The 18754-nt window shown below is 47.3% G+C and overlaps 1 protein-coding gene across 3 annotated transcripts in view; it reads left to right on the top strand.

Moving 5' to 3' along the window:
• The window catches only part of Tns3 (tensin 3), a 266434-nt gene that overhangs the window by 106785 nt on the left and 140895 nt on the right, over positions 1–18754 (top strand). For all 3 annotated transcript variants that reach the window (XM_071614592.1, XM_027938365.2, XM_071614583.1), the window contains exons 5-6: positions 15977–16029; positions 18259–18430. In XM_071614592.1, the coding sequence (XP_071470693.1) occupies positions 18281–18430 (150 nt within the window). In that variant the 5' untranslated portion in view covers positions 15977–16029; positions 18259–18280. The remainder of the gene's footprint in view (positions 1–15976; positions 16030–18258; positions 18431–18754) is intronic.

Genomic DNA, 18754 nt, shown 5'->3' with positions numbered 1-18754 from the left:
AAAAATTACATTGTAGAAGAAAATAAAATGATATGAACATGGAATAAAGTAAGGGGGATCCATCCTGTGTGTCTAATGTGGATTATGTTGGGTTGTGAGAGAGAGTGTAAGACTGGACTCATCTGAGTCTTTTTGTAGGTGTCTGTTTTCTGAATGTGATGGTGCCCACCTGTAGTCCCAGCAATTCAGGAGCCTGAGGCAGAAGGATAATAAGTTCGAGGCCAGCCTCAGCAACATAGAGAGACCCTGTTTTTTTTTTTTTTTTTTAAAGACTGGGGATGTAGCTGAGCACCCCTAGGTTCAATACTCTCCAGTACCAAAAAATAACTAAATAAAAATTTTCTGAAATTTTTTAAGACTTATCATAAGAAAGAAAAAAGGGAGCATTTATTTTTAAAAAGCTCCTGTAGTTTCTTAAAGATGGACCACCCAGTACCAGATGGGATCCTAGACTGCAGCTGTGACAGGTGGGGGGAATTAGAGAGGGTTCCTGACTCTCAAGCAGTGAGCGGGCACCCACAGGAAGGGACAGTTTGGCTGCATGTTCCCCCTGCAGAAGGCTGTGTCTGTGGTTGTCTCCTGCTCACCTGCAGACAATTCCAGTTGCCCCCAACTCCTTCCATTACTCCCCACAATGCAGGCTGATTTTTTTCTTACTGTTCTCAGATCCAGTTTGTACTCAGCAGCTGGCCTCTCTGAATGTAGAAAAAGGGGTGGGGGGAAAATGTCGTTGATTTCAAGAGGTTCAGGTGTTCTAAGCCTGGGCCTCCCACCCCTCATTCACACCCACACTGAAGCCCCTGAGTGGAGGACACGGTTGTCATTGTTTCACTGTTTTAAACATGTTTGATACTTAGATGGTGAAGTTGCCCTTTGGCAGCACTGAAGGTGACTTTCTGTCCACAGGTATGGGCACAGTGGGGAGGGACAGCTGGCCTTGGGCCCAGGGACCTATCCTGGATGGATGAGGTTTCTGCTGACTAACTAGATGACCTTGACCTGAATGTTTCAGTAAGGAATTGAGTAAAATTATCCTTGTGATTTTTGTTTAAGTCTCTATGTTGCATATGGGGTGTGCTGACACTATTTTGCTGTGTTTAGGTGTGCATGGTACTCCAAGACCTCTCTCCTTTACCTTTTCTGGGTCACCTCTCTGAGTCGGATTATTCTAGGCTGGTCTAAGTAAAGGCTGCGCCGTCTGCAGCAGTGGAATTCATTCACTTTTGGTTCTAAAGTAAAGGACCGACTTTACCCTTCTTGGGACAGGGGAAGGTGTGGGCCTGGCCTGAGATGTGTAATGGTCTCAGTATTCCCTGGGCAGCCCCCTTGTCCGGTTGGGCAGGCCATTCAGGGGTTCATTAGACCTCCCAAGGTCCTGTGACTGCTGCGCTTAGGGACAGGCCAGCTGCAGCTGGAGTCAACCTTTCTGGCCAGGTTTGCCGACATCTGTGGGTCTCCAACCTTCTTGGTGGCTTCACAGCTCCCCTTGGCCCTGTACGTCATGCAGATAAGATCCTGTGTTTGCCTACCCTGGATAGGGGGGAGGGGCAGTTCCCCTGAGGCCTGCCTGTGCTGTGCCTGTAGGATTGGCCTCCAGGCTTTTTACAGGGCCTCTACCGGGATGAGAGGACACTTGAGAGTGAGCTTAGCACAGGCTGCTGACCCCCTCCCACAGTGGAGAGCATTCAGACCTCCGCCCCATTAAAAGTGTTCTCTGCCTTCTAAAGAAAGTGGTTCTTCTCCTGCCCTGCTGTATTCTTCATTGTGGGTGACTAACCTCCTGGCTGGCTACCCCTGGCTGGTCACCACCTGCAGTGGGGGACTCTCCTTTGGGCTCTTTCTTTTCTAATTGACACATAATAATTTTACATATTTAGGGGATTCAGCATGGATGTTTCCATACATGTATATTATGTATAAAGATGAAATCAGGGTAATTAGCACATCTATCACCTCATACATTATCATTTCTTTGGGGTAAAAACATTCAAAGTTCTATAATCCAGTTATTTTGAAAGATACATTATTAATGATTATGATCACCTTTTTGTGCTATGAAATGCTGAAACTTATTCTTCCTATCCTATTATAATTCTGTACCAGGTTCTTGATGGTGTTTGTGAGAGTTCCAGGTCTCCAAGACCTGTGTGTTCTCTCTCAACATGAAGTCCTCAGGGCCACATGGCCACTCTGGCTGCCACCCTGTGGAATACAGGCACTTCCACGTCACTGTGCCTCATTTATAAAATGCAGGAGTTAGACTAAAGATGACCACCTTATTCCATGAGCTGGGCTGGTGACAGTGGGTGGGGCTGGTGACAACTGTGGAGCCTAGGTCTTGGTACTTGGCTGGCATCATCTCATCTCTGCTGGGTTCCTGTGAAGGCAACAGAATCAGCTCATTTCAAAGAAGTGAAAACTGATGCTTGGAAGAATTGAAAGTCCTCTTGATGTCCCCCAGTCTGTTGAGTGTAGATGGTCATTTAAATCGGGACAGATGGTCCTATTTAGGCTCCCAACCCCCACTGCCCTCTGTGCTTCCTGCCTGAAGGTGGGCAGATGGGGCACTCCATTAGTCCTTATCTTGGGGTGGGGTCCCTTTGCATCTGGCCTAGAAGGAGACCACATGTGACTTCCTGTGGACAGGCACTGACTGTGGTGCCCAGTAAGGGGAAACAGAGGAACTGAATGGTGCCCTTCCCATCTCTCTTCCTTTTGTCCTCTTTCTATGTCATGAAATGATTAAGAAAAATAAAAGAACACAGGTGCATATAAAGCATGGTTATAAAATGAACACACACGCATCTCCCTGTCAGTTTCAGGGACAAGACTGACCATGTCATGATCAAGTCCGGTTTAAACAGCTGCAATGGGTACTTCTGACAGCCGAGGACAGAGACAGGCTGGTGTTCTGGGCTGGCTGCCACCCGTTTGCTGCCCTTCCTCTCAGCCCGGAGTGCTAAGTGATAGATTAAACCCAGCCTCAGGGAGGTTGGGTGCCCTTTAAAGTCCCCGCTGTCACCAAGATCCGTGCAGAGTGTAGTCCAGCCACAATCTCCCTTTTTGTTTTGGCCTCCAGGAAACACAGAACCGGTTGAGCGCCTATTTCCCTTAGCCAAAGAGCTTTTATGACATAGCCTTTTCTCCTCCCCCACATCGTTGTCTTTGACCCTGGTTTTGTGCATTCATTTGTTGGTTTGTTTTTTTCTATTGATTGTATTGAATTCCTTGATAAGTCACATCAAATTCTGCTTGGAATGAGTGGAACAAAAATGAACTAAAAAAGAAGCAGAGAACAGGAGGGAAGGAAGGAGAGGGGGAGGGAGGCAGGTAGATGCCAAGCACTAGTTGGGCTCTGAGTTTTAGGGGTGAGCACCTGCTTTCCCAAGAACTTGTGGGGTTTTTAATTCCTGGGGGTAAAAAACCCCTGCCATGCCTGTGTGTCTGCACCTGTGGAAGGTGGGTCTACCTGGAGCCTGGGTCTGGGCTGGTCCCCAAAAGGATGCAGCCTGCTCAGCTTCCTGGTCAGACAGCTCTGCTTGGACAGCACTGCTCTTGTTCCACCAGCCCTTGGCAGGTTGGCCTGCAGCCTCCGGCTGCCATCGTCCTTGCCTGTGAGCAAGCATGCGTATTCACCTTGGGGCCGGGCGCACCTGCCTGCTCCTCCTGGCTGCCGTCTCGGAACCTCCACACTTGGAGGGCTCTCCCACTTGCCAGGCCTCTCCAGCTGCCTCCCTTGTGCCCAGAGCTGGAAGAGGAGGCTTAGACTTTGACTGAAAGCAGCAGAAGGAGCCATGCAATAGGAGGAGCTGCTTCTGGAAGGAGCAGCAGCCCTGGCCACATAGTCCCTGCTGAGCACAGTGAGTTCCTGCCTGCCAAGAGGTAAAGGTGGTCTGCTGTGCCTTTGAGGACTGCCCTTGCCGCCCTTACTGGGAAGTTTATTTTGTGAGAATAGCAAAGGGAAGCTTCAGATTTGATTGTAAATACTCACTTCTCTGTCACTTCCGAGTCCAGTGCTTGTCTCTCCCTCCCTCTCCTTGTCTATCGGCCTCAGCTCCCTCATTCCATATGGTTCTAAACCAGTTAGACCTCCTGAACCGGGTGGCAGGATTCTGCAAATCTTGGGTTACAAATACTCATAGACATCATCTCAGTCTGGGCTAGATGTTGTTTCTCATAGTTGAGCTCAGTGGTGAAATAATGTTATTTTAATTTTCCAACTTGAGTTGGGGATAGTTTAATTTCACAATTTCTGTAATCACTACTTGAGTTTAAGAAAAAAAATCAAGTCTGGTAATTCTGATAATTCTCTCTCTCTCTCTCTCTTTTAGTATCCTCATTATGGAAAGGGGATAAAGGGCCTTACTGACTATATGACTTCTGAAAAATCACTTACCCTCTCTGAGCTTTATCCCTCCCTCTGTTAAAAGCAGGGCCGGAGTCACAGCTACACAGTGGTGACTATTGAGTCTACACTAGACCTCATAATAGTTTGTGGGGGAAATTCATTTCAGGAGCCCAATCCTGCCTAGCACACAAATAAAATGTTTGGATTAGTGGCTAATATTTATTTAGCGCTTATCTTTGGAGCCTTTTATATGTGTTAACTTATTGAATCCTTCCAATAATATTGTTATTCTCTCCTTTCCCAAATGAGGAAACTGAGTTACAGAGAGGGGTGTATACATGCTCAAGGTTACATAGCTAGTCAAGGAGTGGAATTGGCTTCCATCCAGGGCATTAAGATCACAAAGCATGTGTGCATGTCCCCTGTGACCTGTGTGCTGAGGAGTGAAGGAATAAGTAGACAGACAGACACATGATGCTGTTGTTTTTCATCCGAGTGTGGCTGATCATTTCTATTTTATTTTTTCTCCATTTGCTTTGGGAAACAAAGCAGAATGTGCAGAGGTGTCTCACCAGGTCTATGTCATTGTCCCCACCCCCAGTGCTGGGATCTGTGTGTCGCATCACCGAGCCATGAAGTCCTGCTTCCTTGTGGCTTTGGCCACTGCTACGATTCCTTTTCATGGAGCCGTGTATAGTGCAGGCTGTCAGTGCTGGTTGGGCTGCTGGGACAGCACACAGGCCTGGCGACGCTGGGGGAGCTGGCATTCCTCCCATGTTCAGGCCTTGCCCAGGCTCCTAACATGGCATGCACAAAAGGGCTTTCTTTCCCTGCTCTTCCCTAAAAGCCTGCAGGGATGAGTGGAGGCCAGCAGCTGGGTGCTATGTTTTGTCTGCCCCTGCTTCATGGGTGTTGGCTCCTCTGAAGCTTCATTTGCTCTGGGTGAGTGATACCTGTGGGCAGCCTCCTGGATGAGGGATTGAGACTTCTGCTTCATGTTGTTCCTAGAGAAGTGGGATGCTAAGAGGACCACTAATCATCTTGGGGATGACAAGAATAAGCATAAGCAAGAATAGGTTATGATAGCCAGGGTCCATATAGGCACAGGATGCAGAGCTGAGCTCAGTCCATGGAGAAACCCTCCAGTTTGTAGCTCTGCATGGCTACACTGTACCCTTGTGCTTCTGCTCTGCTCAAATGGATACTGAACCTTATCATCGTCGCTGGGCCATGTCTTCCTACACAAGCTGTCAGTTTTATTTATTGCATATCCTCAAGGAGTCATTGCAGTTACCAGTGGAACTTGGATATGTGGACCCAGAGCAACCTGTGCTTTGTGCTGTGGGTGCAAGAGATTTCACATAAGGGATCAGAGTGGCGAGGCAGGACAGGGAATAACTGAGGCACACTGTGATAGGAGGTCAGATCACTAAGGGTCTCCTGGGCCAGGCCACCCTTCATCCTATGGCAATGGGGCGCCTGTGAAGGATGCACCATTTGGAACGCTGTGCTGTGGTATCTGCACCACACAGGTTTTGCGTGCTGCCCCCCAGTCTGCCTTCCACCTGCAGTGTTGCACCCATCCAGGTCCCTGAGTCTATGTGCACCTGCTGTCCCATCTGCAGGAGCAAGCAGCCCATGGCCTCCCCTGAGGCCTGACCTTTCCCCCCTCATAGCAGGGTGCCTCTGAGTCAGGGAAGGTGAGGAACCTTCCCAAACTCACACAGCTCATTTGTGGTGGGGCACAGATAACAACCCTGGCCCTGAAGCTTCATGTAATAGGATTTTTATCACTTGTTCTGCCAGGTGGTCCTGGTCCCTAGGACTCTGGATCTATGTCATGTTTGGTCTCTGGGGGGAAACTGTGATGGTCTGAGTCATCGGGAGCTGGAAGACTAATCATGGCTATGTGTTCTGGGCCATCCCTGTGTGGTCGTGCACTGACAACCTCCAGGGTTGGACAGTCTTCCAGGGTTTAGTGAGGTGTCAGAGGGTGGGCATGTGAGCAGCGCAGGTGGGAGCTCAGCCCAGCATTCACCTGTTGTGGGTCCGGGCCTGCTCTCAGTACCTGTATCAGACTTCTCTAGGCTCTGCTTGGTATTTGCAGCCATCAGGACTTGCTACTGTGTCATTCTTGTGTTAAGAGTTTTTTCAAGTATTACTTTTCACAGAAGCCTATAGGAAACAAGGAATACGGTGCTCAGAGATGGTTATTGGAAACCCTGAACATCCAGTGAGATAAGACTGACAACTCTTATTGATCTGGGCACTGGTAGCCTTACGTGTGATAACAGCATCCTGACCTCAAGGTCATATATCAATTTCCCCTACATCCTCAGGAGATATGTCCCTAGACCTCTAGTGGGTGCTTGAAATTTCAGGTAGTACCAAATTCCACATATATGTTTTATTCTATGGGTATACCTGTAATAAAGTCTAAAGTAGACACAGTAAGAATTAATAATGATAGTAAAATAGAACAGTTATAATAACATACTGTAATAAAAATTATGTGATGTGGCCTGTCCTTCAAAATCACTTTCCGTACCGTGCTCACCCTTCTTTGATGACGTTAAGATGATGCAGTGTCTACACAGTGAGATGAGGTGAGGGGATTGACACAGGCTTTGTTAACATAGCACTGGGGTGCTATGTACAGATTACTTGTATATGAACTCCATGATAACTTGTAGGTGATCTCGTAATTGAAATGGCTAGTGAGTGTGTAGCATATACTATGTGGATATGCTGGACAAAGGATGATTCATGACCTAGCCGTGACAGCATGAGATTTTAGCATAGTACTCAATGCAGTTTAAAAGTAATTAATTGTTTGTATCTGGAATATCCATATTTTCAGACCATGGTTGTGTACAGGTAATGGAAATAACAGAAAAGAAACCATGGATAAGAGGGGACCTCCAGAGAGGTACCTTTACTATGAAATGTTGGTAATTGTTAGCCTATATTATTTTTTGTGCTTTACAGTAAAATTTGGGGGTGATGGTCTCCTGTGATGTTTTACTATACCTTGTCCCTTAAAAAGTGAAAGTGTTTGCTAATGATACTGGGTATCCTGTTACAGGAACAGGTCTAGGTCTAGATTCAAGGCAATGTAGGATGTTTGAATGAGCCAGGGTTCTGGGGACATGGCCCATACTGTGTTACATTGGGCACCTTGTGCTGTGGGATGAGGGAGTACTTTGTGCATCCCAATGGTATGGTTGTTGGATTCCTCCAGCCTCCGTGTCCTAGAACTCACCTCTTTAAGCTTGTGGTTTCTAGGCCACATGGTGGAAATGCTCAGCTCTCCATTCTTCGCTTGCATCTGCTTAACACTGAGCAGCGACCTTCCTGGGAAAGGGAGACACTGCACATTTCAATGTGGGTGCATCACAGTAACATACAGCAAAGAGCTAGAGGAAAGTGACAGTGCCTTCATTAGCATCAGGTGGTTCTGGACATTTTGTCTTCATTCCATGAATGTCCTCACAATGGGGACATCATTGCCCCATTCCACAATGGGGACTCATTGAGGCTCCTAAGTGCCCTGGTCCAAGATTCCACAGCTGACAGATGTTAGGATGTATAATCATATTCCGATGAGCCTCATGCTGGATTCTGCTTCTGTCCTGTGAGCTTTTAGAAACTTTGTCAAAATAGTCAAAAATGATGTGGGTGAAAACAAAACCCTGTACCTGCCAGAGTTGGGCAGACTGTCCTGGATGGCAAGCTTGTCTCAGAACTAATCTGCCTCTCAGGAGTAGGGATGTGCAGGAGGCTTCCAGATCTTGCCTCTAGGAAGGTACATGGAATGAGCTGGAGCCCCATCCACCATGGAGGATTGGGAAGTTTCTGTGGGATCTTGTGACTTTACGGGTGGTTTTGTTGCGGAGTGAGTGGTGACCTGTCCTTTACATCCCTCCATGTCTGTGTGTGCAGTGGTCGCTGCTGGATATTTCTGAGAGTGTATGCTTGCTCATGACCAGCTGGTGGCCAGCATGGTGTTGATGGTCTCTGGCCAGGAGAGAAGCTCTGTTCTGAAAACATTCTTTGGCAATAGTCTTCTGAGAATTTATGATGCCTTTCTCACTCCTAGTAGTGCTCCCCCACCAGACCCCTGGGCCCTTACCATCTCCTTCCTCCCTGCCATGGATGTTCTTGGTTCTCCAAGTAGCCAAAGGTCTGCACCCAAAGGTGCAGAGACATCTGAACGCCAGGCATTCCTTCTCATGGGGTCTGCCCTCCTGAGACGGAAGACACGGTTTGTGATGGGAAGCATGGTTCTCATAGAGATATTGCACTCAGGCTCACTGAAAGCCCACCTGCAGGTCTTAGCAATGGTGTGCTGTGGGATGGGGACTTCAGGATGATGCACTGAAGGACGACACAGTGGGGTGGTTCTCCACAGGACATCACACCGCAGGATGGGGGATCACTGTGAACAGCAGGCTTTACACCAAGCCCTGCGTGGACTCCTAACCCAAGGGTAGGGACATGAGCTCAGCCCTGGAAGGAAAATGATGATAATGTCCCAATGTGGCAGGGATGCAGAGATGGAGCCTGAAATTGGGCCTGACCGTCTGATGTGGTGCCCTTGTCCTTGACCATGAGGTCAGTCTGGTTTCTCCCAATGAAGGGTGTCTTTGCTTTCATGCAAAGCCTGTGTCCCCCACCCTGGGTTGTAACGTGCAAAGTGTGCACAGGATTCTGTCCCTCTTACTATCATGATGTGTGTTAAGACAGAATCTCATGCTGATGGGGCTCATTATCCTCCCTTTAGATAGAGATAGCCTCCTAGGTTTCTAGATGCAAATTGCTATTGCTCCATTTGTTTCAAGTAACAAACAATAATATCCTTAGTGAAAGAAATTAATAACTTCAAAATTTATATTTAAATTAATAATTGCAGAGAGTCCCTTTGAGTCGATCACCTGATTCTCTAATGGTGACCCTACTCTTTGCACCTAACAGACTTGTGGGTTCCAGGGTTAGAATGGCCCCCACATGCTTGATCCATAGCTGTCATTTTATCAGGAGGAAAGAGTGATGAGCAGGGAGGTTGGTGACTTCCTGCACCCACTGGGCTGCTTGGTCATGTGACTGGGATGGGTGCCTAGGCCCTGCTGGGGAGGCTCCTGTGAAGGGCAGTGAAGTCTGGAATTGGGCGGTCTTGGCCAGGTGCTGTTCTCAAGTTCAACCTTAGCCAGGGATTCTGGCTCTCCCCATTCCTCCTCCCTTCTTTTCTTCTAGCACCTGTGGAAATTGAAGGCCTGATAAGCACAAGCCAGCCAGGACACAGGTGAGGGAGGTATGGGCTGGCTGCCGCTGGCGGGAGGCTTGCTGCCTGAGTTTTTTACCCTCACACGGGGGACACCTGTGCCTCTGCCTCATGGGAACTCTGCTGAGGAAGGGCCTGGCTGTCGTTGCTGTCAGTGCTGGTAGGTTCATAAAGAACAGCATCTCAGGAAGCCTTCCAAGGATGGGAGTGGGCAACACTCTTTGCTAAACATCAATAGAAAGTGGGTTGGCCACACAAACTTGCAGGACTGGTGTCCACTAGTAGAGATTTTTCTAAACATCTTGTAGAAGTTTCTTAGGAGCCAAGATGTTTCTTTAATAAATTTTCTGTAGGTTAGTGTCCCTTTCATCCTAAAGGCATTAAGTGTAATGTGGTGGATGAACAGTGGGTGTGTTAGTTAGCTTTTTGTTGCTATAACCAAAGTGCCTGACATGAGCAACTTAGAGGGGAAAATGTTTATTTGGGCTCATGGTTTTGGTTCATGGTTGCTAACTGCATTGATCTGGGAATGAGGTAAGGCAGAACATCATGGCGGAAGTGTGTGGTGGAGGGAAGCAGCTCAGCTTAGGGCAGATGGGTATCAGAGAGAGAAGGCAAAGCACCAGGGACAAAATATAAATGTCAAAGGCATGCCCCAGTGAATTCCTATGGCCACACCAACCTATTTATAGTCAGTACCCAGTGAGTCCATTCAAATTATTAATCCATCAAGTGGATTAGTTCACTTTGGGTTACAGTTCTCATAATATGATTATTTCATCTCTAAACACTCCTACATTAACAGGAGCTTTTGGGAAACACCTCATATCCAAACCAAAATGGGGTTCAAGTGTAGGTAATGCACCGTGACAGCATAGCCTTGTGTCACCCTGTGTCACTGACTAGCAGGGTGTTTGATAAACTGCTGGCCACCCTTCCCATTGAGTGGGGGGTTTGTCTCTTCTCATCTTAGTTGAAGTCAGAGCCTCCTGAGCATCTGAGGGGGGTTCTAGCCCAAGGTGTTATGGGAGGTCTGCTGTAGGAGCAACCTGCACTTAGTTCCCACCATAACCTGTGGGTGATTCAGAGAGATTCCGGCAAATCAGATCTCAGATGCTGGCTTAAAAGGGACAGATCAGATTAGCACCATTTCTTTCTACTCTTTGGCACAGCGCTAGACTAGATCCCTCTAGGAATGGCCTCTTTCCCTCACTGATGCTTATCTGACATGGGGCAGACAAGGTAGGGCAGGTAGTAGACCCTCTGGGGTGAGGGTGTCACAGGGCTTGGGCTGGGATCTGGTAGTTGCTGAATACACACTGGTCTTGCCAGTGGCCAGGCCTGGGCTTGTTCCTTCTAGGTGGGAGACATGTGGCTGGTACATAGCAGTCTGGCGCTGGGGTGTGTGTGAGTATCCAGTTCTCTGTGACCTTGGAGGGATGGTCCTCAGGAGCACAGGGGCTCGCTTCAGAAGTAGGCTGTATGGGGGTAGGCTGAGTTCCTGCTCCTCCCCCTGTCCCCCCTGTAGAAGTTGGGAAAGGTGTTCCTCTGGGTGTTGTCCTGGGCAGGAGGTGGGTATATGCACCTTGTGTGGAGCTTTTATTGTGAAATGCTTTGCTTAGGTGACCCTTGTGTAATTTGATGCTCTTCCTGACTTTGTGCTGACTCAAGATATAGGGTCTCCAGTGGTGGCACACAGTTAAGTTTCCTCCTGTTGGCCTCAACCTTTGCTATTATATAATTATTGATTTTTTTTTTTTAAAATTATGTGGCAGTGGTTGCAATGTGCATGCTTTCAGGTTTTGAGCATAGTCATTCTCAGTGGATATTGGATTTTTTTTTTTTTTTTTTTTTGGTACCAGAGATTGAACTCAGGGGTACTTAACCACTGAGTCACATCCCAGCCCCCTTTTATTTGTATTTTATTTAGAGAGAGGGTCTCACTGAGTTGCTAAGTGCCTTGCTAAGTTGCTGAAGCTGGCTTTGAACTTGTTGTCCTCCTGCCTCAGCCTCCAGGGTCACTGGGATTTCAGGTGTGCACCACTATGCCTGGCTCTCAGAGGATATTGGAACAGAACAGTCTTTGCCCCTGTCTGATGGCTCCTCTCATTCTGCAACTGAGGAACTAGCCTTGGGTTCCCTCAGGGACACCCACTTCTTTGTGCATCCTCAGACCCTTCGCCCTTTGATCCACCTCCAGGGCTCTGTGTAAGGGAGGATGGCAACCTCCATACGCTGTCATGCTGGTGCCAGTATTTAACAGTCACAAATCTTCTCTGTATATTAAGCAATTTGGCCAATGAGTTATTGTAATGTCTGCTGATGTTACACAACAGTATTATTCAAAATTATTTAAGCTCTGAAACTAAAAAATACTTGAAGAGATAGAGTCCGTGGGTGTCTTCGTTTGTTTTCTGTTCTAGAACTGAATACCACAGACTAGGTAATTTATAGAGGGTAATAGGTTTGTTCAGCTGAAGCTTCTGGAGGTCCAAGGTCAAGGGGCTGCCTCTTGTAAGGGTCCTCTTGCTATCAGGAACTCTCTGCAGAGTCCTGAGACAGTTCAGGGTGTCACATGGTGAGAGGAGGCGTCACATCCAGGAACCTGCCAAATTGCCTGTAAGAGCAGATCCACTTTCCAGATAACCACTTGATTCATTAATCCATGAGTGAAGTAATCCATTCATGAAGGCTGAGCTTTAATCATCTCCTGAAGGTCCTGCTTGGTCCCACCTCTTTATACCTCACAATGAGGACTGAATTTTAATGTGAAAGTTGGTGGGGACAAACCGTATTTGAAACATAGCATTGGGTTTTGATATGGCCTTGCTAGATTAACGACTGTGTTTTGGGTGTGCGTCTGAGCAGGCGTAGAGCCTATGGTCACATTGCGACAAGCTCATCTGTGATCTAGGACCTTCGTAGTTCAAACCCAGGCCATTTTCTGCTTGAGGCCTTTAGAAACTATGGAACTTTATTTTGATGTAAGCAGAACCCTTTGGTTAAGAATTTTTGTGTGTGTGGGGATTAGTTATATTATGATTGCATCTTAGGAGTTTTAAATTTAGCCTTACTATACATTAAATTAGACAGACTCCTAGCATATCATTATCTTGCCTTCTTGGGAACTGAATGCATTTCACTACACTCAGTAGGGCCCTGTGCTAAAACCCAGTGTGTTTTAGCTAAAATTCAGTGTCTTCTTACTAATTGCTGAGCTCTCATCATCAGTTATATGTGTATTACCTGAGCTCTCACATCTGCCCATTTTACAGATGAGGAAACTAATGGTTAGGGTGGTGGCTCCAGCCCAGATACAGTGCAGCTCCAGAGCCTGGGTCCCAGGTATTTATTCATTCTTTCTGCCATTCCTTCATTAACTCATTCATTTTGTTGTGTAGTAACTGTAGAGTCTGGAGGTCACCCATTCTCCAACAGGGCAATGATTGTAGTCCCTTGGTTGCAAAATGACAAAATCCCTGACTGTGCCAGTGATTTGGGTGATTGACCAGGATTAGTGCTGAGTCCAAGAGAGGTGATATCACCTTGGGAAACCGTCTTGTGGATGGAGCTGAGAGGAAGGGGTTGGGGCAGTGAGGCAAGCTGCTCTGGGGTGGCACATCCAGGTGGTGTGGCTGGACTACAGCTTCAGGCAAGGGCCCTCTTCAAGCCACTGTATCCTCTCAGCCAGCACAGAGTTTGAATGTGAGTGTTCTAGTTTGGTGAGAACGCTCCAGTTTCAAGACATTTCGACAGTACCCTTTTTTAACTTCCTTGCCCAGGAGTCATCTAATTTGGGACAGAGGGCATGAATAGCCCCTTGATGGTGAGCAAGAGGACTGGATGCCTTGCTGGGAGCTGGGACTGCCTCAAGGCTGGCTGTAGGCATGGTGGCTTTCTCTCTCCATTTGACTCATAATCTGTGCTCCTAGTAGAAAAGGAAGAATGCACGTAGAAGAAAAATAAGAAGGAAATGATGTCATGATACATTTCAGAATTAGCCTGCATTCTGGCCATGTGTCCACATGTGCCTGTAAGTGTGAGTGTATATGTGTGTGAATCATATGCCCACAGTCCCGACTTACGATGGATGGACTAAGTGATGGCTGGACTGGTAATGGTTGGACTTTATGCTTTTTTTTGTTGTTGTTGAAGTGAAATACATTTATAGTAACCTTACTTCACATTTTTTTAGGGGGGGATACCTGGGATCGAACTCAGGGGCATTTGACTACTGAGCCACATCCCTAGCCCTATTTTGTATTTTATTTAGAGACAGGGTCTCACTGAGTTGCTTAGAGCCTTGTTTTTACTGAGGTTGGCTTTGAATTTGTGATCCTCCTGCCTTAGCCTCCTGAGCTGTTGGGATTACAGGTGTGCGCCACCAGGCCCAGCACTTTTTAATTTGCATTTTTAATTTGGATCTTCTCCTGGGCTAGCGATAGGTTGTCTGACCATCTCTCGAGAATGCTGGACATTGGCAGCCACACGGGCTTCCAGTCAGACATGAGGTCATGAGGGGATATGACTGACATGATCTGATATAGATGCTAAATGTCTGGATTATTTTTAAGAATCAAATCTGATTTTGCTGTGTCGCTAAACCAGGATGTATGCAGGGCTAGGTGGATTCGGTGCATTTTCAACCTAGACATTTTCCATTTGCATGATGGATTTATCAATAGTGACCCCATCTGTGCTCTTCTTTCTTTGCTGATGGGCCATGCTCAGCTTTGGCAGCCCTGTTTGCTGTCATGTTTCTCAGACAAGTCAGCACATCCATCATCTTCTACAGAGCTGCAGTTTCCTCTTGGGCCTCTTTTACTCATTTAATCTAGACATAATGCTCAACTCTTAGCTGACTCTCTGCCTTTTGCAGCCATATGAATGCTGGTGCAGTGGGCACCCTTGTCAGTACCAGTCCTTTCCTTATGATCTGTTTCTTGCATTGATGGGTCACATGCTTCCAAATGCCTTTTATATTCTAAATGCCTTTTATATACACTAATTATATACAAAACTAGTCAGTTTGTATTTCACCAGTGCTTATAAAAACCTTTTTTAAAATTTCTGTTTTTGCTATTCTAATAGGAAAAAAAAAATCTTGTTTGACTTTGTTTAGGCTGAGCCCTGAGAGGCTTTAGGTCAGGGATTCAGTAGGATCAGCAGAACCTGCCTTGAACTTCCCATGGCTTTTTGGGCACAGGGGAGGGTGGACTCTGACGTCAGGGTGGCAGGGCACGTAGGCTCAAGAACCTGCTGGGCCAGGTTTGACCCGTGGGGTCATCTGGTGGCAAGCAGAGTTCCAAGCCTTGATGGGAATGATCTCAGTGACCTCCGAACAGTCCTGTGAGGCTGGTCCTAATATTGTCCTTACTTCAAAAGGGAGGGACCAAGCAGAGGTGTGGCCTGGGCTCACCCAGGGGGAAGGAGCTCCGGTGATGAGGATATAGGAAGGCTCCCCTGTACCTTGGTGTACAGCAGAATGTGTGCTATTCTTGCTTCTGTCTGGGAGGCTGAGGTGATCATCTCTGGTTTTGGAGCTGGTTTAACTTTGGGTTGGATGATTCCAGGAGGATTCACTTTCTGTCTGCTCACTACACTGACTGAGGAGTACCAGGTGTAAGTTAGGGGTATCTGAGGTGTCTCTTGACCAGTGTCAGTGGGATACAGAGAGGTGATTAAAAGCCTGTGTCTGTGAGACAGGCCGTGTGCTCCCTTACTGAATTGTCACCTGGCTTGTGACGGGAAGAGTATTCCAGAGCGATGTGCAGTGTCTGCCCTTCTTCATCTACTCGTATAATCTTTGATGTGACCTCTACTTCTCTGAGCCCCAGACTCCTGACCTCAGTGTATAATACACCCCTGGCTCATGCATGCTGGAAATTGTACAGTGACCATAACCTGCAGCTTTTCTCTCTGTAGGATGGGCACATTAAAAAAGAATAAATGTAATCGAGAGCTCCCAAAAGTCCTTCATTAATTGATTCTTTGAAGTAAACAACATTGCCAATAGAAGAAATGGCTGCAGTTGATTGGTCACCTCCTGCCCAGGAGAGCAAAACTGGTTTCTGCCTGACCTGCCCTGGCTGGAGGGTAGTCTCTGTCCCGCTGTGCAAGCCCTGTCCTGCTGCCAGTTCATGGAAACACGTCACTGTGTGGCCTGAAGAACCCTAATAGGATAGTGACCTTTTCCTGCAGGTGCTAAGGCAATAGTGTCAATGTTTGACTTACCATTGATGATTAAACTGTAGGACAGCTGTCATTGTCCCTTCTCAGTGGTGTAAGTGCCATGTGGGCTGGTGGGGAAGGAAACATCAAAATGATTCATGTCTTGTTATTTGCAGGCTCCGGGGAGCTCCACTCCGTCGTCTTCTCTGTGCTGTGATAAGCCTTTGCGGTGAGTGTCCCCTGGGTAACCCTCCTGTGTCTCTGGGGGTGGATTCATCTTCAGAGGGGAGACTTGGACTTGATGTTATCTGTATTAGTCTTAATTTCTTTTTCAGTTTTTTAAAAAATAATAATCAAGGTGATACACATCAGGTTTTATGCCTGTTTTCTGAATGTGATCTCTGGTCTGAGGAGCTTGGATTGTGGAAATATCAAGATCGTCTTTCTTTTCCTTTCCAATATTAAGGATTTACTCAGAAGTGCTCTACCACTCAGCCACATTTTCAGTCCTTTTATTTTTTTATTTTGAGACAGGCTGGCCCAGGCTAGCCTCGAACTCGCCATCCTCCTGCTTTAGCCTCCCTAGTAGCTTGGGGTCTCAGGCTTGCTCTTGGACTATGATTGTTTTCCAATAGAGAATGTGATTGCTGTGACCTGACTGCACATAGCTTAACTCCTACCGTGGGTTCCAGAGTTGATTAGAATGCACTGAAGGACAGCTCCTTTCAAGTAGGTGCCCCAATGCTACCACTGGCCAGTGATTCACAAAGCCTTAGGAAAAATCCCTCTCTGTAAATCCTGATGGCCCCAGGAGGCACATCATTTTTTTTTTGTTTGTTTGTTTCAAAAATCAGAGTTCAAGAAAATCAGATTTGATTTTTAAAAATAATCCAGACATTTAGCATCTATATCAGATGAATAAGGTAGAGAAAACTAAAAAGCTCTTGAGAAGTGTTTGGGCACCAATTTGCACACATCAGCTATAAAGAACAAATTTATGATTTTGGATATTTGATGTTATGCTGTCTTTTTTTTAGGTGTGATAATGGCATTGCATTTTAATGAAAGAGTGCTCTTCTCTCTTAGCAATTATTACTACAGGATTTTTAAGGGAAATTAATATCTGAGACTGCTACAGGACAATAAGTGGTGGAAGACGCCCCTGGGATATTGTCAGTCAGTGGCTGGCCCTTGCCAGGCCCTGTGTTGATAATTATAAAGTTGGGTGATCTGTGAAGGCTTGCGAAACAAGTTTTTTGTTTTTGAATTTTTCAGAAAGAAGAGGGGAGGGGAGAAACAGAGACATGTAGCAGGAGTGGGAAAGAAATAACAGCAGCAGTAACAATGCGATACTGGTGGGAACCTCTCTGTGACCAGAACACATTTCCCATGACACACTGTGACCCTACTGTGGTTTCATATCCTAGTGTCACTTCTTGGGTTTGACCCAGTGCCACCTCTCCTGGGCACCACCCTCAGTCCTTAAGTCATTAGGGGCCCTTCATGAATGAGGGACTCAGGGCCTCCCTGTGGACCTGTGGGATTATGGTGAAGCTGTGCATCAGGAAGCCCTTGTCTCTAGAGTCATCTTGGGCTCCTGGGTCCTTACACAGCCAACCCTGCCCATGTCCTCAAGTCCAGCTTGCTGGATATTACTTTGCTATTTCTGTGCACCTTTCTCCTCCACTTGTTTTCATCATACCTGGACACCTGTCTCAGCTACCTGTACTCTGCACACAGGTAACCCCCTGGGTCCTAGCAGAATCTAAATAGAACAGATACCCAGTCTAATAGAAGCCAAGGAACTTCTATGTAATAGAGGAAAACACTTTGATTATGTGACTACTAAAACTCCTCCTTGGATCTTCTCTCATGATGGTCCGGCTTGGTCCCTCCCCTCCCTGGCTCATCACAACCTCCATGATCTAGCCCATCCACCTCACTAGCCTCTTCTCTGGCCATATATCTTCAGGCAGATAGGGGCTGCTTACTGCTGTTGACAGCCCCGGCTGCTGCCCGTACCATCCTTGCTGACTGAAATGCTCTTCTTCTAGCTGCCTTGTGCTGGCCCTGATGTCTCACAGGAGGTTTGAGGCTCTCTCTCTCCAAGGATCCAGTCTGTCCAAGCTCCACGGGTGCCTGTCCCCACACCCTATTGCCCAGTATGCTTTCTCCACAAGCCCCTGTGCTGTTGCTCTGAACTTCTCTGCTTATTTCCTGCTAATACCTTGTATCAACCCAGTCGTGCCCTGCAGGGAATTATCAACTCAGTCATGCCCTGCAGGGGATTTTAGAACCCGTATGCTCCTGTGAGTGGAGAAATGTGTCAGAGATGTAGCATAGTCAGATTCTCAGGATAGCCTGCTATTCCAGTTCTCCTGCAGAAACGCGAGAGGGTGAGAGTTGGTCCTCTTTCCCTTTTCCCATTTGCTTACTGTTCCTTCTTCTCTCCCAACAGGCTTGCAGCCCTAAGCCCCACCATGGAGGATGGTCATGAGCTGGACCTTACCTACATCACAGAGCGCATCATTGCCGTGTCCTTCCCTGCTGGCTGCTCCGAAGAGTCTTATCTGCTCAACCTGCAGGAGGTCACGCGTATGCTCAAGTCCAAGCATGGGGACAACTACCTGGTAAGCAGGCAGGGTTTTCTGTGTCCATGGTGTGTTGTTGGAGAGAGGAGTGGGCACCGGTCCTACAGTGGGCACTATGTGAGGAGCGGGTGCTCACAGGTGCCCCCATTTTTGACAGAGGACCAGGCTCAGGGCCCGACTCACACAGCCAGTGCAGCAGTGTGGTCCTGCACTTTGCCCATCTGTGGCTTGCTTTGGGGAAGTGTTATCTCCCACACAGGCAGCAGTCATGGGCTCTTGAACAGACAGCCGTCACCTCTGTCCCACACTGAGGGGGCTGTCTCATTAGTGATTCGGCTCCCCAGTGCCACAGGACATCCCTCA

This window comes from Marmota flaviventris, chromosome 1 (genome assembly GCF_047511675.1).
Source record: "Marmota flaviventris isolate mMarFla1 chromosome 1, mMarFla1.hap1, whole genome shotgun sequence".
NCBI lineage: Eukaryota > Metazoa > Chordata > Mammalia > Rodentia > Sciuridae > Marmota > Marmota flaviventris.
This window is presented reverse-complemented; position numbering and strand designations above follow the sequence as displayed.